This window comes from Crocodylus porosus, unplaced genomic scaffold (assembly GCF_001723895.1).
Source record: "Crocodylus porosus isolate Cpor-Errol unplaced genomic scaffold, CroPor_comp1, whole genome shotgun sequence".
In the NCBI taxonomy this organism is placed as follows: Eukaryota; Metazoa; Chordata; order Crocodylia; family Crocodylidae; genus Crocodylus; species Crocodylus porosus.
The window spans coordinates 50,996,318-51,021,917 of record NW_017728947.1 but is presented as its reverse complement, the minus strand read 5'-3'; the positions used below and the strand labels follow the sequence as shown (position 1 = coordinate 51,021,917).

The window sequence follows — 25,600 nt, the reverse complement described above, 5'->3', positions numbered from 1 at the left end:
ATATTTGATTTTTCTCCTGCTATAAAATCAGCCAAATCATACTCAATATATTTTAAAATCACCTTTGGGCAGATCTCAAAGTCAGAAAATGTTACTCAAACAAGAAAATGGCTTTCAGAACATGAAGGGTGGTAATGTTAATGCTTTCACAACTCCTACGTTAGCTGTTATCATTACTCCAGCTGTTCCATAACAACAGTAAAGAATCTATACAGCAGCTGGATTCTACATTTTGCTTAACATGTTGGTCTTACCATTGGTTTGGGCAGCTCCTTTGAAGAAACCCTACAAAGATTTGGTTTGGTAAAATGACTGTTAGATTAAACTTATAGTTTAGTTCAAGTCTGCAGCTTCCCTGGTGCAAGGAAAGTGATGGCAGTTGCTGGGGGATAATTCTAGGGAGAAGAAAACTGCCTTGCAGAAAGCACAAGCGTGTTGCAGCTCCTGAACTGAGACATGGCAACACAGGCATTCTCTTCCCAACACCCCATCTTGTTCAAGGGCCCATTCTGAGGTGGGGGATGAATTTGAGGGGGATGGAGGGGCCCATACTAACAGTGATTTGAATGTGTCCTTGTTTAAATTGGAAGGAGGAGGAGACTGCTGTTGCCAATGCCAGGCAGATCAGAAAAAACTGACAGCAGAGTTAGTGGTGCCTAGCTTCAAGGAGAGGAAAAGATGGAGGTGAACATAGAGACTGCATATGACCCACTGGAGTAGACTTAGAGACTGTGTAGGACTGGATATGACTCACTTGAGTAGACAAGCATGGGGGGCCGTTAGCTGCCTTACAGGCAAAGGCATAAAAAAAAGACATTGCCCTGTGTCAGCAAACTCCATCGCAAAAACACTGCAACAACAGCCAGTACTCAAGCAAGCAACACAGAGAAATGATTACAAATCTGACTCATGAACAACTTAGATCACCCACCACCAGTCTTAATTTAACTGCCCCATCTCTGACAATGGGTTTGACACAGTTATTAAAGTGATCAAGACTGGCAAGGCTGCTGGTTCAGATAAGATATTTACAACTATGTTATCAAGCTTGGAACCACAGTGAAAAGATGGCTTCAGAAATTCATGTATAAATGCCTAGAAAGTAACAGACTTCCAAACATGTAGAGAAAGGCTGATATCAGTGTTATCCTGAAATTCAATGAACGACCAGAGGATCCAAAGAGCTATTGACCTATCTCACTATTCTGGGTTGCATGCAAACTCATGTAATGCAGAGCATCATCCTGAATAGAACAGAGAACATCATCGATCCTTAGCTCCCAAAAGAAAAAGCTGGCTTTCAGAAAAAGTAGTATACCACTGACCAAGTTACATTACGTATATCCAACATAGAAAACAGATTTGAAATGAGGCAGAAAACTGGTATGGTCTTTATTGATTTTACAGCCACCTATGACACTGCCGTGGCATCAAGGCCTCAAATATAAATTGCACTCCATGATGCCTGACTGCAAGCTATGCGCTGTCATCATGAACATGATCTCCAGAAGATCATTCAAACTCACTTCCAGACAAGGAACCCTGAAGAATGGAGTCCTCCAAGGGTCAGTGTTACAATACTTTTCAATGTATATATCTCAGACTTCCCGCATACAATACCTAAGCAATACATTTATGTTGACAATAGTAGCCTGAGAAATACACATGACAGAACTGGAAAAGACACTGAGTACTGACATGGATCTCATCACTGACTCCACAAATGGCACTTAAAGTTGAACATCAATAAATCAGTATCATTATTCTTCCACCTGAATAATTGTCAAGCCAAGAGCATGCTGAGTATCAGCATAGGCAACCACATCCTTCCCTATATGAGCATACCCCAACCTACCTACGAGTCACATTAGACTGTTCTCTCACCTAACACCACACTTAAAAGGTCTGTAGTAAAGTCTCTACATGGGTAATTCCCTTAAGATGTTTAGCCAGCATGATATGGAGTGCCAACTTCAAAGAGCTCAGAACCACCGCACTTACAATGGTATATGCTACAACAGAATATTGTGCTCCTGCATGGTCCAGAAGTTGTCATACTAAAAAGCTCGACACTATACTTAACAGTGTGCTGAGACTCATAACTGGCTGCAGAACTTATACACAAACATGTACTTCCTGTATTTTTGGGTATTAGGCCAAGTGACATGGAAGACAGACCGTAACATCATTACTGACAATAGAGGCAAGAGATGATGAAAATCACCTGCTCTATCAACTGCAAGATAAAGACCCAAACAGATGGAGGCTTAAGCAATTTAGAAGTTGTAAACCATGTCTATATGAAGCCCAGAAGCTCCTGGAAGACATTAGGGATACTGAAGCAAACCTACAGGCAGCAAAAGAGTGGACCCACCACTGGGAAATGTCAGACCTATTTCTACAGTGTTTTTTACCAACACCAAACAAGTCCCCCACTGGGGCATGACCTTGACAGAGAGTGTGGGCCAAGCTGAACAGATTGAGATCTAAATATGGATGCTTCAGAACAACCCTTCACAAGATGAACACCTTGGATAGTCCCCTGTGTGAGTGTAGAATCCAATAAACAGCACAGCATTTAATTGAGAGCTGCAATCTCTACAAATGCCCAGAATGGGTAGATGGAATCCCTATATTGAGTGATAATACCAGAGAGTGGCTCATAGATTTGGAAGTTGATAACTGACACTATACAAAAGAAGATGACCAGATGCTGGTAAATCAGTAGCCTTTGATGACCTTTGATGTAGTCACAGCCTGGGCCTGGGCTTGTTGTTAAGAGCTGGTTTCTTCTATTGGCAGTGTTTGTCGGTAGTAGCTCTAACCTTTCATGGGCAAAAAGTTTGTTGTAACTCAGAACGCTTCCTGCAAAGTTTTCTCTGTTATAGCGGGGAGCTGCACTTCTGTCTGTACCCTTAGATTCTCTTTCCATCACCAAAAATACTTGTTATTCATCTGTTTGGGTACCTCAGAGTACCTTTCTAACATTCATTCTTAACATGACAATTGATTGGAATTATCCTTTGAATTGTTATATCTGTAAAATGGGTTGTTTAAAATGGCTTGCACCTGTTAATCTGATAGATCAATAGCCTAATGGCTCAGATCCTCAGAGCTTATCGACAGACTTATCTTCCTCACACCCCTGTGGCAAGTTATGGCTCGATTCAGTGACTTGTCCAAATTCACACAGAGGGGGTGGGGGGTGGATCTACATGTGTGCTTTACTGCCAAGTTCACTAAGTATCTCCCTAGTAAAGCATCACTGTCTACATGTGTGGCACTATTATACTGGAGTAAACTAATTAACTCCTCTGTAGAACAGTACTGTCTGACACAGGTACTATTTAGCACTGGCGAGGCCACATCTGGAGTACTGTGTTCTGTTTTGGGCACCCCACTAAAGAAAGGATGTGGACAAATTGGAGAGAGTCCAGTGGAGGATAACAAAAGTCCTTTGATCTGGTATCTCACGATGTTCTCATGGGAATATTGGAGGATTGCGGGCTTAACTGCTTGTTGTTAGTTAGGTGGGAGGAAGTTAGGTGGGATCTGTGCTGTCTTGGTGAGAAGTGGCCAGTGGTGTCCTTCAGGAGTCCATGCTTGGTCCAGTGCTTTTCAACATCTTTATCAGTGATTTGGATGTGGGGGTGAAGAGCTCACTGGCCAAGTTCACTGATGACCAAAGGCTGAGAGGAGACTTGGTAGCAGCTTACTGCTACATCAGGGGAATACATCAAGGACTTGGCGAACAACTGTTTACCAAGACACTCTTGAGGAAAACCAGGAGTAATGGCCACAAACTCCTAGAAGACCATTTCAGGCTTAACACTAGGAAAAATTTCTTCATGGTTAGGGTGTCCAGGCTGTGGAATAAACTCCCTCCAGAGGTGGTGCAGTCACCTACCCTGGAAATGTTCAAGAGGGACTGGACGGTCACCTTGCTGGTGTCACCTGTGCCCAGTTGTCTTTCCTGCCTAAGGCAGGGGGGGCTGGACCCGATGGTCTTGTGAGGTCCCTTCCAGCCCCTTACAATCTATGAATCTATGAACAAAAATGGTGAGGGGGCTGGGGAACATGACTTATGAAGAAAGACTGAGGGAACTGGGCTTATTTCATCTAAAGAGGATAAGACAGAGGGGGGATTTAATAGCAGCTTTCAACTATCTGAAGGGGGGTTCAAAAGAGGATGAAGCTAGACTGGTCTCAGTGGTGGCAGATGACAGAACAAGGAGCAATGGTCTCAAGTTGCAGCGAGGGAAGTTTAAATAAGATATTAGGAAGTATTTTCTCACTAAGAGGGTAGTAAAACACTGGAACAGTTTACCCAGAGAGTTGGTGGAAGCTCCATCTTTGGAGGTTTTGAAAACCCGGCTAGACAAAGCTTTGGCTGGGATGATCTAGTTGGGGATGGTCCTGGTCTGAGCAGGGGGTTGGACTAGATTACCTCCAGAAGTCCCTTTCAACCCTAACTTTCTCTGATTTTATGCTTCTTTTTACTCCTCCACAATGCACATGTAGACTGATCAGGGCTGGCTGGGGTATGAGGGTGCTACAGTGTGGGGGCTGCCTGCCAGCTAGCCCTGCACTGACACATTCTCATGCCCCAGCCAGCACCTCTGCAGCACACTGAGCCAGAGTGGACCAGCTTCCAGCTGGCAGGCTGACCCCCCTGGGCCCTCTGCCAGCCAGGGCTGTGCCATCCTAGTTCAATGTGCCACAGTCCTACGTACACACATAAACACTGCACCCAGGAGCAATAAACTCTGGCAAGAACTGCATTCGGGTTTATTCAGGCATACTAATTTCATGTGTAGATGCACCCAGGAAGTCTCTAACCAAGCCAGGAATTGAATATAGGCTTATCAGGTGCCAGGCATGGCATGGGAAGATAAGCCTGGGTAAGGCTGGAGCCTGCAGCTAGCTAGCAGAGGGAGCTTGTTCTAGGGGTTTTCCAGCCAACTCTGGAGGGTTGGGTGGGTAAATTGGAGCCCACACCCCTTGGGGCGGGGGGAGGGGGCAACACAGCCTCCGATACACCCACCCTCACCCTCAAAATGGGGGCTGAAAAACCTCTGAACCAAACTTCCTCTGCTCCTTTTCCCCCCTCCCATTCTGAAAACAGCCTGAGGCTAGGAAGCTGCGCAGACAGAAGTTACAGAAGATGCTCTGTTTTGCAATGAAGGGTCAGATTTTCACCTGATCAGCCATTTTTGAAGCTGTTTGCAACTGCACAATTGTGTTTGGTCACAGCTATAAACTGCTTTCTGTGGCCAGATTGGGTGAAAATTATCACTTCTGTCTGTGCCCAAAATGAAAATTTCTGATCTGAAAGAGAATGGTACCAAAGTTCAAAAGTGTTCAGGTGTGCAGCTTTGGTTCATCTCAAGGCAGAGATGGGGGATCAGCCATAACATTTTGGTCTGAGTTTGAACATCTATAAAGGATAGGGGATTAGTAATATCCTAGGGGTTATTTTGACTTCTCTGTTCATAATAACCCTTTTTATTCCCTTTCAATTCTAGAAATTCTAGAATTCAGTTCTACAAAATTCCTGCATTGAATATGAACAACAGGGGACCAAAATATCATCTCTCACAGGCCAAAATACTGGGCCAAATCTTCAGTATAACTCCATGGTAAATCAGCGTAATTCCACTCTTTTCCTGGTGATCTGCCCCAGCAGAGGGCCTGGCCCACACTACTTGTTTCCTTTTTAGTTCCTTTATTGTTTTATTGTCCCAAAGTCCTCTGGGGAAAGTCACACATCCATGTCATGTTCCTGACTGCTGCATTTTGCATTTGGAGTTAGCTGACAGATATAAAACATATATTACCAGGCAACTCCTTTGTGGCTCTGCACCTGGCAAAGCAAATTATTCCTGCATTATGTCAGAACCTCCCTTCCAAATCCACCCTTCTCTGTTTGTGGAATGTGGCTTTTGGCCAGATGTGCAAAAATGGGGTTGGTGTGTATTTAGCACAATCACTTTTGTATTGTGTTGTAATCACTTGTGTACCCCCACACAACAGGGGCTCCTCAGGACAGGCAGAGGTGGGCAGTGCACACCCTGCTGAGAATTAACTGCAATGTGCTTCTTACATTTGGCTGCAAATTCGTGGAGTTCACCTTTATGGGTCAGTTTCATCGCCTCACTTGGAGATGTCACCGAGCTCCACTGATGAATGGGATTCCGAAAGCTGAGTGCTCACATAAATTCTGTTACATGTGCATGTAGTGACTGTACGTGTCAAGATAAATATTCAAGATTTATAGAAAAGGTGTCCACTAGTATGGGTTTATGTTGAGTTGATCATCCGGTATCATATGCTCTTTCTGGGCCTTGTCCAGCATAAATATGAAAGGCAGTCAAAAGCAAGACTGTTTTTTGGAGGCCAGATATGGTTAAAATGATTCCAATTAGGTATGATAAAAGCTCCAAAGGATATTTTCAGTAAAATCACACAGTCCTTACTTAGCCCAAATTTGCTCAATGCGATCTTTAACTAAGTAAGGAGTGCAGGGTATGGCTCTTAGTGTGGACAGGATGGCAAAGTCTGGCACTATGAATCTGCACTTCCTTGCTAAAGATTACAAACAAAGTATAGTTTTTTTCCTGCAATTTGTATCACTTCTCACACATTCCTACCTCACTTCAACCCACCAAAGGAGAAGTTAGTCAAACATGGTATAGTTCCAGGAGAAAATTAATGAATCCTGGCTGGTTTTAGGTAGTGCGCACGCACACACACACATTTCACTCTGCATATACTGATCCACTTAAGTCTAAAATAGACGGGGACCTGTCTATAAACTTTTAACAAGGGCTAAAGCTTTAAAAAGAAATCTTCTAGAAGCTGTTCTTATGATGGCAACAACTAAAGAGACTGTTGTAACTCAAACATCATATTGCAGTATTAGCATGGATGTGTAGAGGCCTGGACAGAAAAAGGTGCAAGTTCCCTTTTCAGCTGTAAACAACTGTACTTTCCTGTAGGTTTTAAGAGCCGATCTAACCCATGTCCATTGCAAAAGGATAAAAGTAGTACTCGGCTCTGTTTCTGCAGCAGCGTGAGTTTGTTATCTCTGAACTCTAGCTAGCAATTGTTCTAGTGTGGTTAAAAAAACCCAACAGATTATGGTACTAATGGTGAAACAGTGTGTGATTTGAAGGTAGAGTAAGCCTGAGGAGATTTTCAGGGAAGCTTTAAAGAAACATTCACAATTTATGTTCAGCGTCTGACTCTTGACTCTACAGTCCATTTTACAGTTGGATCAGCTATGCCATGCAGAGGCTCAACCTTGTGAGGTGCTAAGCAGCTTCAGTTCTTGTTGAAGTCTATTGAAGTAACGTGTGCTCAGTAGTGTGTCTCATGAAATGTTTGACATCTTCTGGGGCTGGGCCTTGGTTGAGATCTCCTCAACTGAAATTTAAAATTCCACTTACATTCAGTTTGTTAATGAAGTGGAATACAGCAATTAAACTGAACTGCCTTGGACAGGCAAGGAGCCAAATGAGAGGAAACTACATCAGACTGTCTACATGAAAAGAGAACAGCATGGGTTTTGCACATTTGTGTGCTGTGTTCTTCTCTTGATCTTGCTCTTTGCTAACAAAGTATGCAACCAAGCCAGTAATTCTTAGAGCTGAGAAACTGGAAGGAGGTTCTGAACTCATCTTAAAAACAAAAAGCCGTTATGTCTCGTATTTGTGGTTTCACACTATGTTAATGTTCTCTGGCCAGCGCAGAGCTCAGTCTTTTCATCTGTCATGCAGACATTAACCAACATAAGCATGCAATAATCAGCAACCACATGCACTCTTATCAGTTACTTACTTGAGCAGGATCACTCCTATGGGCAAATTTGTGGTTGTGGGGAGAAGGGAGAGAGGGTGCACAGGGCTCCAGAGTTCAGAAAATGGGCTCCCATTTGCCAGATTGACACAGAACAAAGAGTCGGAATACTACGGGAGTTAATTTCCATGGTCTCCACCACCCTCCTTGCATATCAAGGTTGGACTTCTAGTGGTATCTCAGGATCGAGTCCCTTTCACCCCCCACCTGCATTTACCCAGGTTTTTTTTTTATCAGTTTCATCTACTTCCTCCCAATGCAAACCAGAAACATCAGTTTCTCAGAGAACAGTCTCCTCCGAGGTGATAATGCTTCTCAGCTTCATTCCACCCACACAAGAAGGCTGACATCTGGGATGTGTACATCTTTCTGCTGAGGGGAGGAAACAAATGGCACTTCAGTCAGCTATTAGTTTAGGCTTCAACTTGTGGTTCCTTGCATGATGGGCAATCCTGAGCTCATGTACTGAACCAGGTCTTAACTAAGACATGTCTGCCCGGTATCAGAAAACAGTGTTGCCACCTCCCAGACTGTTCCTGAAGTAAGCAATTTTCCAGAGACACAGAGCTTCCAATCCTGCCCATCTTTTCTTTGTTATATTTCATTGTAGATGTCAGGGTAATTTTACTTTGCTTCATTTTAATTGTTCTTTTTATTAGATTTTTTTCACAAAAAGATACATGGCAAATGTAAGTAACAGAAGTTAACAAAGTTAAATATGAAATGAGGTTAAAAAGCAATATCGATGAAGGAAAAAATAACTTAGTTAAACACAAAGTCAACACAGAAACATCAACAAAAAAATGAAAGAAAAACCAAAATTTCATTTAAATTAGTAGACATCAAAGTAAGAGAAAATACCACCAAAATCATGCCTTATTATACCAAATGGAAACTGGATGTGTAATGTGACTTTCAATAGCAGGTGTGCAAAATTATCACTCATTTTATTTCCAGCCATACCCACTTGTTCTTTACCACTGTATTCTTAAGGGTATTACTGCAAACTAGCACTCCTATCTGGTAAGTGTCACTAAATTATGGTATATGACCACTGCCTATTTAGTCTAAGTTGTTGCGGTCTAGTCTTCTCCAAAATCAGCTAGTTTGGGTATTTGTTATTGCTCTATATTTTCTGTTTCTGGTTATAGCTCTATGGGCACATGCTAGGTTGAATTAAAGTCAACATTATCCATCCTTGCTGTGTTTTTTTAACTACTCCTAAAGATCCGTTCACGGTCCCATAATGTAAGGGAGCAGCTATGGCTCCTTAATTATGCAGACTACCCTCTGGGCACCAGTTAGAGTTGGCCTAGGGTCTGCTTTTTAATTTTCTATGCTACAGTATGGTCCTAGCCTGGCTCAGGATAGCTTAGATCAGCCCTGCCCTGAAAGCTAGGATGGGACAGTTTGTGCAGAAACCTTATACAAGCTGAGAGCTTCTCCAACCGAGTGGCAGGAGAATCTGCCTCTAAATGCTTAAGATCCTTAGTTCTCTGGTTGCAGTCCAGTTAACTTAGCTCTTTGAATCCTATCTAAGCTTGTTTTCCCCTAATCCTGTCAGTGGAACCGTACTGCTAGCTACTGGGTCATGCCAGCTTGGAAAGGTACTGTGTATTAAAGCACATGCGTCTTGTAGGGAAAGGCAGTTACAGGAAGAGAGAATTCCTGATAAAGACACTAAGCATTATATGCAAAATATTTTTAGCAATTGCTGTGCAAGATGTACCAGTTGTCTGGTCTGCTATTAGGGGACAATAGCCATTCTGAAAATCAATTCTGCTACATCAAATCTTGCACTAGTATCACGGGCAGTTAATTTCAGTGGAAGTTTTGCATTGGAAACTTGTTTGGGAAGCCTGGCCTTCAGGGTGGCCCTATATGGTATGCTACGGAGGGCTGGGACCCATGACTTACCACTCTGTGCAAAACAGCTGGGAGTCTGAAAGCTTTTCTGGTAAAGACATTGGCTCTAACCTTGGCTCAGCCCTTGGCTTCTCAGTACAGGATCTGGAAGCCCCATATAGTCTAGCTTAAACTTGGACTCTCAGGGATCCCAGGTTTGTAATATGGAGCTGGAACCTGGAAATCTTCGGATGGACTTCATCAGGCCAGGTTGCTGGCGGGGGAGGGTGTGAAGCACTATGCAGAGTGTCCTACGGTTGGGACTGCAGATTCTTGGCTCACCTGGCATCTTGGACTGCCCAGCTCCTGGAGTCAACAATTATAACTGTCCTATTTAAGTAAAAGCATCCATGAAATGGATAATAGTTACCATATTTAATCACATACCTACACAGCTTTTCCCCCAAAATCAGCATCCCATAATTAGGGTACGTTTCGAAAGTGGGGAAGCTGACTTTCTATCTGAAATACAAACACCCGACTTTGATTCCTGCTCCCGCTTTGATTTCTTCTCCCAGCAGCAGTGGCATTTCTACTGAAGCAGCTGAGTGAGTTAGTTGACTTAATGGTTCATTGTTCTTCACTCTACAAATGTTAATGATCACCTCTCCTTTTAAATGGTCTTGATGTTCCACTAATCAACCTAAACTTCCACCTGAAATGTTCCTGTCTTTTAACTACTCTTTTCCTATTTTACAGCCTTGCAGACTATTGTTAACTTTTTTTCAAAACTGTAGCTCCACCTGGGGAGACCAGTATTCAGCAGCAGTTTCAGCTCTTGGTTAAGCAGGATGGGGAGGATGAGTGAACAGTAGTTTAGACGCTGTCCCTGCTCTATTCATGCATACATAAACATCTTTTTTCTTCATTCTGCCTTCTCAAAAACAAGCTGCATGTCTTATTTGGGGGTGTGTGGTATGCAAGGAAGTATGGTATGCCAATTAAACTTAGGAGGGACCAAGTTCCCTGCACTGTATTTGGTTTCAGAAGCACCACATGTTAAAAATAACCCCCTGAAAAAATATTTTTTGAGACATCCATTCACTTTTAAAATGTTGCAATTTTCCACAGACATTCTGAGATTTGGCAATCCATTCTATTCATTTCCAAATTGTTATAGCTACCATTCAGTCCCCTGTCTGGGGGTGTCCTATTAATGCTTCAGGAGAAAGCAGAATTGTGTGCTGCTGTTTGAATTTTAAGGCAACCTGGGATTTTCTTTTCTTTTCCTACACATAGAACTTTATCTGTTAAACCCCCTTTAGAGGAACTGGGGACTAGCTGCATGAATATCTTGAATGTTAAGAGGAAGGTAGAAGCTGATGATGTCAAAGTTCACTTGCTTATGCCACTGAGATATCACACCTGTTTGGAAAAGAAAATTTAGAAGAGACTAAACTGAAATAAATACTGGGCCCAACCAAAAGCCCTGAGCACCTTTCACCTTGTGGGTGCTCAAAATCTGTACCTGAATTTGGCAGCTAGAATGCAATCTCTTCTTAAAATATATTAATATTTAATCTCTCAGAGTCTGTGTGTGGCTGGAATAGAAGACAATGAATGAATAATAATTATACCTTACATTTTATATAGCGCCTTTCATCCAAAAGGATCCCAAAGCACTTTACAAACTGTATATGTAGGGATCACTCACCCACTGCTGGAATGTAGCGACCTCTGGGGTGTAACGCGGCAGCCATTCTGCGCCAGCAACACTACACAACAGTGTTTTTAGGAAGGGAAGTGAAGAATAACTTATCCAGTAGAAACTATGAATACTTATCTTTTAAAGGAGCCCTTGAAATAGAATAGAGTATGCAGCTAACATGCAATACATGCAGCACGTTTTTACAGTACAGAAAGCATGCAGTGATAGCCCATATAGCATATCCATCATACAGATGCAGTACTATATAGATACCAGGAAGAGATGCAATATACTTAAGCATGCAATATACATTCAGTATATGCAGTGCACACAATGTTTTTATTGTTCGCCACTGTGTTAGGTATTAACCAATTGCTGTACACATTAGAATGGGCAGAAGAGAAGCTGTGACTGTACACTGAGTTTTCTCACAGCCTGGGGGCATTCTGATGCTTTTCACTATTGAGGTATTGCAAGTACCCTTTTCTGGTAAAGCCACATCTCATAAAGCAATTTTTAATATAAAAATATATATGTTCAGCAGGCAAACTTTTTATCAATAAAGGACTCCTCCTTAGGACAAAATCATTTCATTTCCCAATAGCTATCTTCATGCAGTATATTGGTGTCTTGTCCCCTGAGTTAATAGTTTGTGGTATCCCCTTTACCAGTTCGGGATACTGTCCCTTTATGCTTACTGCACTTTGTGGGATTTAATTCTCTGATTACTGGTACTGGTGCCTTCCACTTTCAATTTTAATCTGGTCACATATTTGTTATCTCATATTGCAAGTGGTAAATATTTTCTATGTCCTCACAGAATGCATCTGATTTATCTGATTGTCTGGCATTGGAGAAGTGATGGGGCACTGATAGATATGGGGTCAAGTTAAAAAAGAGCCCTGACATGTTGTGTGATTATACTAGGTAGCTACCCGCCAGCCAACCAGAGGCCATCTTTTATAATGTATGCTTAATAAATACTTATAGTATATCAAATTGCAACTGTATGTAAATTACCACATAAATCACCTATAAATGTGAAATCCCATCAACACTACTCACACATGTGACATCATACTGATGAATTATGAGACTAGATTAGTTGGAACTGGGCGGTTGGGTTATGATGTGAAATTTGAGCCGATGGCAGACAAAGTGAGTATACATAATAAACAAAGGGGAATGAAGTGCCAGCAGTTGGCAGGGGCTAGGGATGGAGTAAATGGGGAGGAAGTAATAAAGGGGCAAAAAGGAAAGTGGCAGGGTAAGGAGTAGATAATTGTTTTGCGTAGGGATAATAGGCAGGAAGTCTTGGGTGGGAACAACAGAAGAGTGGTATTCCATGCCTGGCATAGACTAGGATTCCAGTTTACACTCAGAAAAATGGTGAATTTAAGGTTTTTTAGATTTCATTAATTCATGGGGGTTCACAGTGTCATTTTGTGGTGCAATTACAGTCATATGAGTCAGTTATCCGCAGTCAGTGGAGACCCCCGCAGGGCAGGCAGTGCTTCTCCAGCTGGAATCAGACATTGCACATTCTCCTCTCTGTCTGTTGCAGAAAACTGGCTCTCCACTCACTTTTATATGTCAGATTTGCCTACCTGTTTTCACATATCTTCAGCTGCCACTGACAACAGCTGAGGCTAACACAGTGAATATTTAACAAAGATAGCACAAATCCTATAGACAGCTAGCCTGTAGTCTGGTATCATCATCATCATCACAGGGATATCGTTCATTGAAGCAATCATGATTTACCTGTGAAGGCTTTTGCAACACTTTTTGTCAATAGGATTTTTGTATGCAAATAAACTTAAAGCAGCTCTGTGTTGATTTTTGGGGGGGGTGGGAAAGGGGACTACTACTATCATAATTCCCAACCATCCTTCAAACAATTAAGAATCTAATCTGCATCTATTGTGCACTGAAGTTAAAAATGAAGAAAACATCTAAAATGGCTTTCTACAGTCCACTACTAAAAAGACAATACAAGCACACTCCTTCACCTTCTTCAGCCCCGGGCCAGTGCCATTCTTGCAATAAATTAAAACAGCCTCAGAGTTGTTTCAAATTTCCCATGGCTTCCAACAAACATTGTGTATAGGTAGGATATATTGTTGTGGCTCATTGTGCACCCTTTTTTCTATTCCACTCAGGACACATGGGCCCAGGTAAAAGAATGGTATAAAGCCACTATAATGGCTCTAAACCTCCCATGAAGGGAGACGCCTCAGGAACTTTACAGTGGCTTTGAACTGCTACACAGATTAGTGTTACCAAAGCCTCAGTGTTTCTGGCCTGTATATTGCTCACAGGATGTTTAAAAATTCTTAGCTTCAAGCGGACTGCATTGATCGGTGAAGTTGTAATAGGCTATAGACTGATTTGATCCTCCAGGCTGACAACTCAAATCTTACCTAGGTAATAAAAGTTCTAATCTGATTTTGCTTAGTGGCCTATGTGAAATGTGTTGATGATCTAAGCTGAGCTCCTAGTAGATAGGTAACTAATTTAAAAAATAGTCATCTTAATTGGCTCTAATTGGCAACCATTTCTACATATGGCTAGCTATGAGGAAATATCCTTTCATCCTTAAGAATGGTCCATCCAGGTCACAATATCTCAGATCATGAGGTTCGAAATGCCAAGTATGGTGCCCATACAGATATTGAGTTCTTTAAGAACAGAGCCTATTCTAGTTAAGCATAAATAATCCTATTGACAAAAGCTAGCCAAACATGAACTCTACAAAAAAAAAAAGAAAAAAAAAAGGAGGAAATAAATAAAATAGAAATGAACTAGTGAAACTAGATGAAGTTCCTGTTTGTACTTGGTTGAAAATATGCCACAGGTCTGTTTAATTAATCAAGAAGGATTACCTCTTATTAGAAAATTGTGGTCAGATTTAAAAAACCCCCCTGAGCTGATGCACACCACATTAAGTAGCAGCATAACAATATTACATTGTTCACTGCAATATGCTCATGAGAGGATTCCATGGGAATCTGCAATTTATCAGTCAGTTTTCCTGGCATTCTCTTTGGTGTGCCTATATACCGCATCTTCCCTGTCAAATCATTTAGCATAAAGCTCAATAAAATTGTAAAGAACTAATATACAAAATAAAAGTCCTAGAGGATTGAAGACATTCACAGTTAGCACTGTCAGCACGCCACAACATAATAGTAGATTCACAGCATAGATACTTACTTATGGGATGATGGAGAAAACTCTTCCTCCCACACAAACCAATGCTAATGTCTAACAAGCTTCTGAGTCAAAGACAATTTGACTCAATGCTGTTATAAAAGAGCTGTGTGCAGGAAAACTAGGTGAGAAGAAGCACTACCACCCAGAATACCAAACAGTCTCCAGCATGGCACATGGAGGAGAATTTTTGAAACTGCAACAGGGTAACGTGTCATAGTCAATCCTGAAAAAGTCATTTTTGCAGGAGGAACAGAAGAAATTGAAATATTATCAGGGTGAGACAATGGCTGTCTTGTTTCATGAAGACATCTAGAATACCACCTACTCGACTCAAGTATGGAAAAGAACATGAGTCCTCACAGTTACTGACAATCTAAATACTAGGACTGGCAACATTTCAAGAGTTTATAGCCTCTCATTTTTATCACTTTGGTTCTGTCCTGAAGGGTCTGTTTTACCTAGAAATTGAAACAGCCTTCTATTCTTAGACATACTAAATGGCTTGTTGTACAGTATAAAATTTCCCCCCTTAGTTTATCTGTTTTCTCACTCTCTCCCTTAGTTTCCAAGTGTCTTTTCAGCTTCAGCAAATAAACTTTCTAACATCATATTTCTAAGGCCTACATATAGCCCCATGCTCCCTTATCCTCCTTCCACATTAGTCTGAAAACACTGTCTGGAAAAGCTCCCTTGCCTTTCTGAACCTGACCCCTTGACCCCCAACTCATTGCTTTTTGATGCTCTATGACTTCTAACTTGTTGATTTTAAGAACAAATGAACCAAACCTGAATCTCTGAGTCTCTTTGCACTCGTTCACTCACTCAAAATAATGTCTAAATACCATTTCACCTTAAGTCTTACCATACTGTACACATGCTAGCTACAGGAATCATATTCTAACCTATACTTTACATATATGTGCATGTATAGGCTTGAAGCAGCTGCGAAATACCCTATATGGCTGTGTCCACATGAGTGTGGAAATTTGTTTCCCTGGGGACAAGAAGCAGTGGCACACCTTGTCTGCTGGCACTGGACTGGCCCTAGCAGCCTTCAAAGGGATTCTGGGGGCCTCCTGGCGCTGCAGCCGTGGCGATCCTGCCGTTTACAAAGCTTGGCCACTTTTTTTTGTGCAGGTTTTTTTTGACCCTTGCAGCACTGAGAACAGCTGAATGTGAGGTAGACATATCTGCAGTGCCAAATACCACACGGCCACACCTGTCTGGATGCAGTGCAAATGACACTTACTTACACATAAGTTGTACTGCACTGGTACCGGGAGAAGCAAGAAAGAGAATGCATGAGGTGTTGTCTATAGATTTTAATAGTTTCCCTTTAAAACATGATCGGTATTTTAGCCAGAAGTATGAAACTATGGCCTTGGACACGAAGCATCTGAGATGTTGGGGGATTCTGGTTTAAGTTAAACCAGGAAGGAGTCTGGGACAGACATTGCATAAACCAGTTTGAGCCAAATCAGTTAAATCTGATACTACATTCAACCAGGTTTATCTCAAACTGGATTCAGCCATTTTCAAACTGGTTTATGTGCACTGAACATCTGTTCTGTTACAGGTTTAAACCAGTTTCTGATCACTTAAACCAGTTTATGAGTAATGTCTGTCCCTAGCCATACTCAGTGGTAGTGCTATAAAACTTTGTAGCACTAAAAAAATTGAGCATTGTGGGGGCATGCACATAAGCATAACCCACTGGTGAGCGCCCTTCAAAGGTGCGCTATCCAGCCAAATGGTGATAGGGGGAAGAAGCAGATACAGGATGATGAAAAGGGAGCTGTTGTGGACAGCACAGAGCAGTTGTGGAGAGCGGGACTTCAACTCTACTCACTGTGGGCTGTTAAGGCGCCATCCACCTTAAAGGGAGAGAGGAAGAGCAGAGCACTCTAGGATCCTGGGGATAAGAGAGACCCCCTATGGCGTTAAACATAGCTGTGCACATGTTATGTATGGCACTGTAAAAGGCAGAACTGCAAAGAAGTTCCTGTTTGAAACTGGGACTTTTTTGTGGTAGATCCACCATTTTTCGAGTGCTACACACAGCCTAAATATGAACACACTCACTTTTTCTAGTTCTTTAAGGGCTGCATATATAATGCTACCTACATAAATTGTGTCCCAGCCTTAGAACTTCCCACCCTGATGACTTGCAGTCAGCTGCTACATTTTCTGTAGTGCTGTATGACAGAGACCCTTGGCTGCTGTTTGATAGGCACCGCCACTACTTTTGCTGACGTTTCACAGGGAATTCTACTAGCCGCACATTTTTGCTTCTCTTTGAGTGTACAGGCATCAATAGCAATATTCATTCATCAGAAGAGACATGCACAAGAACTATTACCCTCAGTAGGTCTAATCACCTATTTTATGAGAAAACCTAAAGTTCACAAGCATCTGGGGCTTCAGCAGAGGGGGAGTCCTCTCTGTACCATGTTGCAGTCTGGTGCCTAGGGTCTCAGTTGGAGGAGCTCTCCTGGCCCCATGCTGCAGTTGGGCACTTGCAGAAGGGGAGATCTGCCCATGCCAGGCTGTAGTTGGACAGAAAAGGCTCTGTTGGAGGGGGGCTTTCACTGCACCACACCACAGCTGGGTAGTGGGGACAAGCAAGTAGTAACTGGGTCCTATTGCCCCTCTTTCCCCTTCTTGGACATGCCCTCTGTTGTTCTGGGTCCTGCTGGAAACTGTTTCTAACTGTTTCTAACACCTGGTCTATAAAATCCAGTAGCTAATGTCAGATGAACTGGAAGTAGTTACAAGCATCTGACATAAACAGTAGTATACCACAAGTTTGAATTCCTTTCTGATCGTAACTGGTGATTTACTTTATTAGGTTTTTAAACTTGAAGATTGATAGTCCTGATCATTTAGAAGAAAACCTAGCTACTGAAACTACATGTGTTCTTTTTTGTTTGTATAAAAGATCAGGCAGGATTGAACTGTACTGCTCATGCACTGCGTATTGCCAGTATGTCCATTGTTTTCATGATGAAAGCTGCCTGGAATGTTACAATATTGGAGAAATTTGCATTCAGGTCTGAACTTTGGGGCTCTAGCCATTCCAGTCACCTGCAAAGGGTGCAATTCTTGGTTGCAGGCCCAGTATTGTCAGGGATAATAACTACTGCTGATCCTTACTGAGAATGGGAAGATTCAAGATGCTATAGCATGCAACAAGGGACTTACCAGCTGCTTTTTTTTCTGTTATTAAATGTTAGAAACATGTAAATGGCCACCAGCAATAAGAAAGGCACAGTCAGTGGCTTTCACCATAATGTAAAAGCATCAATGGTTTCTCTCAATGTACTCATTAAAATACATTTTCCTTTTACTCCTGGCCCTGAAGGATCATCCCAGCTTATGAAAACTAAGCTTCTGTCTATCTGATTATTAAATCATTTCTAAAGCAGATGGGAAAGTACAGTGGCTTAAACAGCTACGCTGAGACTGCATGGCTAAAAATAGTACCAGTAGGTTCCTTTTAATTAGTAAGATGATCAAATATGACAGAAGACAGAAATGTAGGTATATAGTTTTGTGTGTGTATGTGTGTCTTTAAAATTAAGTTATTACCCTCAATACCAGCTATTATTTATAATATACATGACACATGATGTCTGATTTTTATGATGTCATTTATCTTTATTTATGAGGAGAGAGAGGATAACTCAGTTTTGGTAATGTCAATCCTTGCTATCCTCAGAAATAAAACTGCATATAAGATGCACCTGCCGCCACGTGCAGTGCCATAGGTTTTTAAGTGAAGTGGATTAGCAGGAATTCCAGTGCAACAGTCTTTCAGAGCTGCAAAGTCCCCATGCTTGGGAAAGTTAAAAAAATTAATTTACCTTTAATGTGATGTTTTGGGATGACCGGTGTCCCAACAGGACAGGGGAGGCTTGATAGATGGTCCCTACGCATTGATGTATATGCCTTAAAGGATGCATAAATTATATCAAAGAAGCTAAGTAGATTAGAAAGGAAGTTTGCAACTATTCCATCACATCGGGGTTATGTGTCTGTGAGAATTCTGGGCAGAAAGTGGCTATGAGTAATGTATCCACAACCCATCAATGACTGGCATTTGGTCTGTGGATTGTACATCTGGTTAGCAGTGGATATGTTGAGGCTGAAGGGAGCCAGAGCTTGAGGGGGAACTGCTGAGATCTGACTAGAGAGCAGTGTTGATGATACAGGGACTGCCACAATTATATATAGTGACATTGTGCTAGCCCATGTGTTACTTCCTGGCTGCTTGGAGTAGCCCTGAGGATCAGAAACAGGAAGAGAAATGACAATGAAAATGAAAATGTGAGCTACAAATATTTTAGCAGATAAGCTAAGGAATTTGAGGAAGTCTGGCATATTGTGTTTCATCAGGTCAAGTGAGCCAGGACTTGAAATCTAACACTGATTCTGCAGGCAAAATTCCTTTCAATGTCAATGAAAAGGCCTGCTGTGGAGCAATTCCAGAATACACCCTGTGCTCCATACAGGCCTGACACTCAGAGGAAATGAGTGCCTCATGATTAGCCATGCATGCCCTTCCCTTCATCTGTTGCTGTGCAAAGGTGGCAATTGTTGCTTCAAGAGTATTTGCAAGTAAAACTGGAAACATTTGTTTTTGTGACCATTCTGAAGACTGGAGAAGGGCAAGATCCTGCTGTTTCTGTCCTATTTAATGTGAACATGATGGTGTCTGGCTTCCAGGCAAACTTGGCACATTTCACAATATAAAAAAAAGGACATTTCATTGATGAAACTGCTTCTCCTAGGCCAAAATCCCCACATATGAAGATCAAGATCTGGCCTTGTACATAGACATAGAGACACTAAGGAGTTGGATGGAAAACATCCTCTGTACAAGATCTTGCTCCTTATTTCTATTTTGTTTTCTTTGAAGACTCTAAGCCCCTGGTTGGCTAGTGGGTTTCATGATAGCTACTCAGCATGGAGTTAAAAAACATCTCTGGGGACAGGGCAGTAGGAACCTCAGAGGATGAAAGTACTTTATTTGCTTTGGAACTGAATGCTAAAAGCTAGGGATAGATTTTGTAACAAGTGTCACCCAAATGAGAAGCCAATTTGGAGGTATCAAGAGCTTGTCCTTCAGCTTTACTTAACGTGAGACAAAACTATATAGTATATTATAACATGAAGAAACTGTATAACAGCACAGCTGACTTTTACATCAGTGCTATGCAAATCTTTTCCTACAGCTCTACGTTTGCCAAGCAAGTAACTTGCAACACAAAATAGACTTAAACAGACAAACGTTGACAGTCTGACTTTCCCTTATCCTAAAACTCCTTTTCTGGTATTCTGGTATGTGCAAGAAGACCTGAAAGTACGTGGATGCAGCCTCTCATGGAGAAAGCCTTCTTAGCTGTGGTAGTACAAACATGGGCATGTCTACATGAGACTTTCCTGAGCAGTTGACTAATTAACCATGCAGTAAATGTTTCAGCATCTATACGTTCACTTCTACTAGGGCACACAAACTGAATAAACTCCCCAGCAGGGTAGTACTTGTAAATACAAGTAAATTCTTGTAAACACAAGTACTGCACTGCTGCAGAGTTTTTTTGTGCACAGCAGTATGTGTGTACATGCTAGCCAGTTGCCTGGGTCAGGAGGGTGCTTCAGTGCTAGGGCTGCCTGCAGGCTAGCCCTTGTGCCCCAGCCAGCCCGTCTGCAGCATGTTGAGCCCAGTCAGAGCAGCCCCAGGCTGGCAGGCTGACCCCCTGGGATGCCTGCCAGCTGGGGTTGCTTTTACCCAGCTCAATGTGCTGTGTTTTGGACGCATGTGAAAACCTTCCTGGGAGCAATAAACTGCGGAACAATACATGCCACATAAGAAATTCATGTTATCTCTGTTCCCAGCACCCAGAAAAGGGGGAAGAATGGGAACTTTCTAAGGCAAGTTGAGATGCAGTACCTGTGCCTGCTATCTATGGCTGTGTGTAGATTAAATGAGGGGCTTGTGTGCACAACACTTTAAAGCAGACAAAATGCTTTTGCACCGCTTTAATGGTCCTGCACACCTCGGTAGTGTATTGTGCATTAATTCCAGCCAGTGTAGAAAATTTGGCAGTGTAATGTGCCTTAAATCACTTGGGGCTCCACCCAAGAAAAGCAGTGAGCCTGTTGCCCCTCCCGGAGCCCACCTGCCTGCCTGAAGATAGCCAAGGGGAATACGCTGTACTCTGGAACATTCATTTCCGTGCTGCTTACAACAAATGACTAACCACACAAGATTTTACATAAGAATACATGTTCTATTTACAGTCTCTATAGGTTAAAATCATCTGGATCAGCTTTTCAAGTGGCATAAGAAGGCAAAGAGCCATAGAAACTAGATCAGTTTAAACTGATTGGGTATCTGGCCCACATTTTAAAATAAATCTCCAATGAATACTGCATGCAAATAGCAAAAATAGCAAACTGAATTTAAAAATCATAATTTTGTTTCAGCTATTTTGTAGCTCCATATTTTTTCCTGACATTTTTGCTGAATGCAATATATTTCAGCACAAAAATTAAGCTTAGGCAAAACATAATCTTACTTTTGAATTTCTGAAAATTGAAGGTTTTGTTTCAAAAGAAATCTACTTCTGACTGAAAAACAAAGTAAAAATCATGTCCAAGAATAACATCGACAAGATTTTACAAAGTTTTCACAATTATTAGAGCAATTTCTTGTAACTGAAAACAAAATGTATCAGATTCAAATGTCATGTTTTCCAAATTTTAATGTACATAATTTGAACAGCTCTAGCAGCTTATATGGATTAAACAATCAGTTCTTATACTACTATGTTGGAAGAATTTAGACAATTACAGGATAAACATTATAATATCTAATTCCTTTACCCTCTTCAACTGTTTAGGTTTGTTTTCCTCTAATTTTGGACAGTGAAAATGGAATGCAGGATACTTTTATTTGCTTCAAACCTATTTCTATTGGAATAAATCCTCTCCCAGAAGTCAATGGGAATACTCACCTAAATACTAACCATCTCAAGTGGGTGTTCTGTGATGCAGGGCACCATGGAAAGACAAGGTCTTTTATTACTTTAACTTATACATAGCTTTCTGAGGCAACCCCCTCCCCCCGAAAAACCACACCCAAATGAACAACCCTAATTAGTCTGCACATCACTTTTGTACCTGCTATTGGAAATTTGGCCTTTAAGCTTACAACTGACAAGCAATCCTATAAAGTCCTGAGTGCCCTGGCTTTAATCAAGCAGGCATCTAGGCCTGTGTGTAATGACTACTCAGGGTCACTTTGAACTTTTGAGACCTTAATGAGCGCTCTGGAAAGTATATTAGAGCCCTGGTCATGGAGGACCAACAATCTCCTCTGCTCCTACATATGCAGGAAATTGAAATGCATTTTGGGGGACTAGAACATGCAGCATTAACTTTGTCTTAATGTCCACAGTCTCTTGATTATGCTAGGAGATTACCGCCTTGACAGTATTATCGCCTGAGAGGAAACTTATATTTTAACACTGTGATTTTGCTTTATGACTGTATGCTGCTTGACATAATACAAGCTAGGACTGTTTCATTGGATCAAACAGTTCTAGTATCATCAGAGGCTAATATTTCATGACTGACAAAAATGCTGTTCTGCAACTATAAAGTGCAAGTAAAACATTTATGGAGTGGACTGCCATGCATTTGTATTTTCACAGACCTGCATTTTACATATTGGCTTCTATTCCACCCAGGAGAGTGCACACACAGCAGCGACTCTCCCTGTGCTTGAAGCAAGGATATTTGTGCCCAAAAGCTTGCAAAGAACATTTTTTTTCCAACAAATCAGTTGGTCTAATAAAAGATATCACATTTACCCAAATAACCTTGTCTGCCAATGTCCTTAGATCAACACAGCTAAAACCAACATCCTAGAGAACTGGAATAAGGAAGTTACAGAGCTACCTACAATGATTGTTTTGGCTGCCTTTCATATCAGGGTCCCACCACTTTGAAAATGTTAATATTATTGTCACCAATCAAACTGCAAGTGGCAAATTCTGCTTTCATTTATGTTATCGTTAAAGCAATTATTCAGCGTTACTCTCAGTATATTCTAATGAAACTGGGAGCAGATGTTGGTCCCAAATGTAAAACAAATCTGTACTATATTTGTTTAATTTTTCTCTCCCTCTTTCTCTTTCTGAAAGTTTCTTAGAAAAAGAATAATGCAGTTGGGCACGGTACTGTCTTGTATGTGATTCTACTGTAAACATGTTTTTTACAATTGCCATATGCATTATACTATACCAATACACAACAGGGGAAACCTGCCATGAGACCAGGACACTGCTAATGTATTGCCCTTCACATCTGCTTTTCACTTACGTAGTTAGCATGACAGCATCAGAAAAAAACCCTTGATGCCTACACATTGTATTATAGCTCACACTTACCTGTATAATTTCACCTTATCTATCTATGTGGAAATATATTTATAACATGTATGTAGATATATAGTATATAGAAAATATACATATATATGTACACACAGATGCAAGCATATGTACTGTATATACACATAGTACAGTTCCTCCATGATAAAGCCGTTACAAAAATATAATAAAGATTAGACACTTTTCACAAAATCTTGTACTGGGCCTCCTAACAGATTTTACTGCATTACAACTATTGTCATCATCTTTACATCACTTTCTTATAACACCAAAGACAAGTCTGGACAACGGTACAGTTGCTAGGAAAAAGATGTAATGTGAGTATATATGTGTATATACATATGGTATCATTAACCATGCAGAGAAGTCAATATGGATATGCTTTAAATGACACTATTAGTACCATGCTTTTCTACTACAATGAGCAGGGGAAGCCACAAAAATACTGTAGTGTGAAAATAGCAAAAAGACAACCTGTCATTTAAGTATAAACCAAAATTAATTTACTGATATGAAAAATTTTGCCAGAAGGCATATTATGGAATTCTGCCTTGCTTTTTTTAGAGCTACTATTTAGATAAGCTACAGTATTAAAAGAGAAGCTGCAAAGAGGCTATCTGCAAAAAAAAAAAAAAAGAAGAAAAAAAAAGTAAAAAAAAGTTAAGCATCAATACCCCCCAACTAAAAATAAAATAAGGGGAAAAAAAAAAGGAACTTACCACACTGCGAGTGAACTTTTCTAGAGAAGTTCTACGACCTTGCTCATTCTCTGGCTTTAAGGGGAAAAAGTGGGGAGAAAAAATACAGAAAAAAACCCTTCAGCTTTAATGCAGTTTTTTCAAAACAGCAGCAAAAGATAAGGAAGCAAAAGAAAAAAAAAAGAAATGATAAGGGAAAAGATGGCAACTGATGTTTGCAACAGCAAACAGAGGAGAAAACTTTTAAAGAATGAGAGCCCCGAGCTGCTGAAAAATGTCACCTTTGCTCCCGAAAGCTACATAAGCAATTCAACCAGGGTCTGTGCATTGTGTCCCATAGCTACGGATATTGATTTCTTTGTCGTTGAATTTTCCTTCTGCGCCACTTGAACTGAGACCTCTGGTTCTGGTTAACAGCCACCAAACAGTTGACTAGGAAGAGCCAAATTGACATTTACTACTTTTTAGTGAATATTATAGAATAGAGGGTTTGAGAAAAACAGTGCTGGAATGACAGCTAGGGAGGTTAAATTTCTTTATTTCTGCATAAGGTAGGTGCCCATTGCCACCATGTTGACTCACCCAGTAGGCCTGAACCTTGCTCAGGAGAGGCCACCTGTAGGTATGAGATAGCACAGAATATCTGTATAGGGCTGTGGAAGGACAAAGCTATATTTTTTGGCACAAGTGTTATTTATGCAGTACAGAGGGTTGTGTATATGCTTGAACTCTTAACACTTCACTGCAATAAGGCAAGTACATATGCCACTAGTCTTTTGGCATTTATGTGAGAACATGGCTCACTTTCAGACTGAAAGACTATGTCATTTTAATCTATTGATCCCTAATGAGAAAAGAAATAGACCTTTTATTGGCACGTTTATTAGAAAGTTCAGCGTGAAAAAGGCACTATGGAAAGCAGTCGCATTAAGTAAAGCTTAATATTGTCAGAAGGCCCTCAGCAGGACTGACACACAGGGAACAAGGTCCTGGATACCTATCTGACTATGATGGGCCACAGAAATGAGATGACACTGAAAGGGTATAAGAGAAGAGAATGATTTGACTCTCAGTAACAAGTCAGCAGAGACAGTAACCAAACAGGCTCAGGGCTGTGACAGACCCATTTCCTCTGTGGGTTGGGATCAGAGGGGATTATGCAAAACACAAACCAGTGGATTCTGTGTGCACAAATATGTGGGATGGAGTCGATAGACAAAGGGAATCTCCAGTTTCCCTTTTATATGGCCAGTGTAAGAGCAGTCTCCCTGCTCAGGGAAGGACAGGATCTCCTTCCATGAACTCCCTGGGATGCACATCACACCGAAGAATACAGACAGAGACGATGAGGAAGTGAGCCACAGACTTGTTCTCTTACCACGGGTGCAGTTTCTGATTTGGCAGATGTATCAGCAAGAAGAAGGCTGCATAATAATAAAGGGTGATAGAGTCTGTGCCCTTTAGAAGCACTATCCCCCCTTGATCTCCCCTAGGAGTGATATGGCTGCTTTGTCTCAGATACTTATCTGACTGTGGCGGGCCATGGAAATAAAGATGACATTTCAGTGTCTATACACATGCTCCAGAGTGGAGGGGGACACTTTAATTAGAGTGGCTCTGAGAGCTGCTCTAATTAAAACATCTGCAGCATCACATGTATTCATAATCCCACGTTTTGAAATGGCAGCGGGGGTGCTTTAACTACAGCTCATTTGATGAGCTCATTCAACGAGTTAAAGTGCCCCAACTGCCATTTTGAAATGTGGGGATAGTGAATACACGTGACATGTAGGCTGCTGAAGCATGCTAATTAGCAAGCT

At 41.3% G+C, this 25,600-nt stretch overlaps 1 protein-coding gene across 2 annotated transcripts in view; it reads right to left on the bottom strand.

Moving 5' to 3' along the window:
* The window catches only part of RGS6 (regulator of G-protein signaling 6), a 553,793-nt gene that overhangs the window by 2,217 nt on the left and 525,976 nt on the right, over nt 1–25,600 (bottom strand). The window contains exons 17-18 of one of the 2 annotated variants that reach the window (XM_019552177.1): nt 23,802–23,855; nt 11,417–11,477 (exon numbers count right to left, since the gene is read on the bottom strand). In XM_019552177.1, the coding sequence (XP_019407722.1) occupies nt 11,417–11,477; nt 23,802–23,855 (115 nt within the window). The remainder of the gene's footprint in view (nt 1–11,416; nt 11,478–23,801; nt 23,856–25,600) is intronic. The other variant, XM_019552178.1, reaches the window with a different exon arrangement.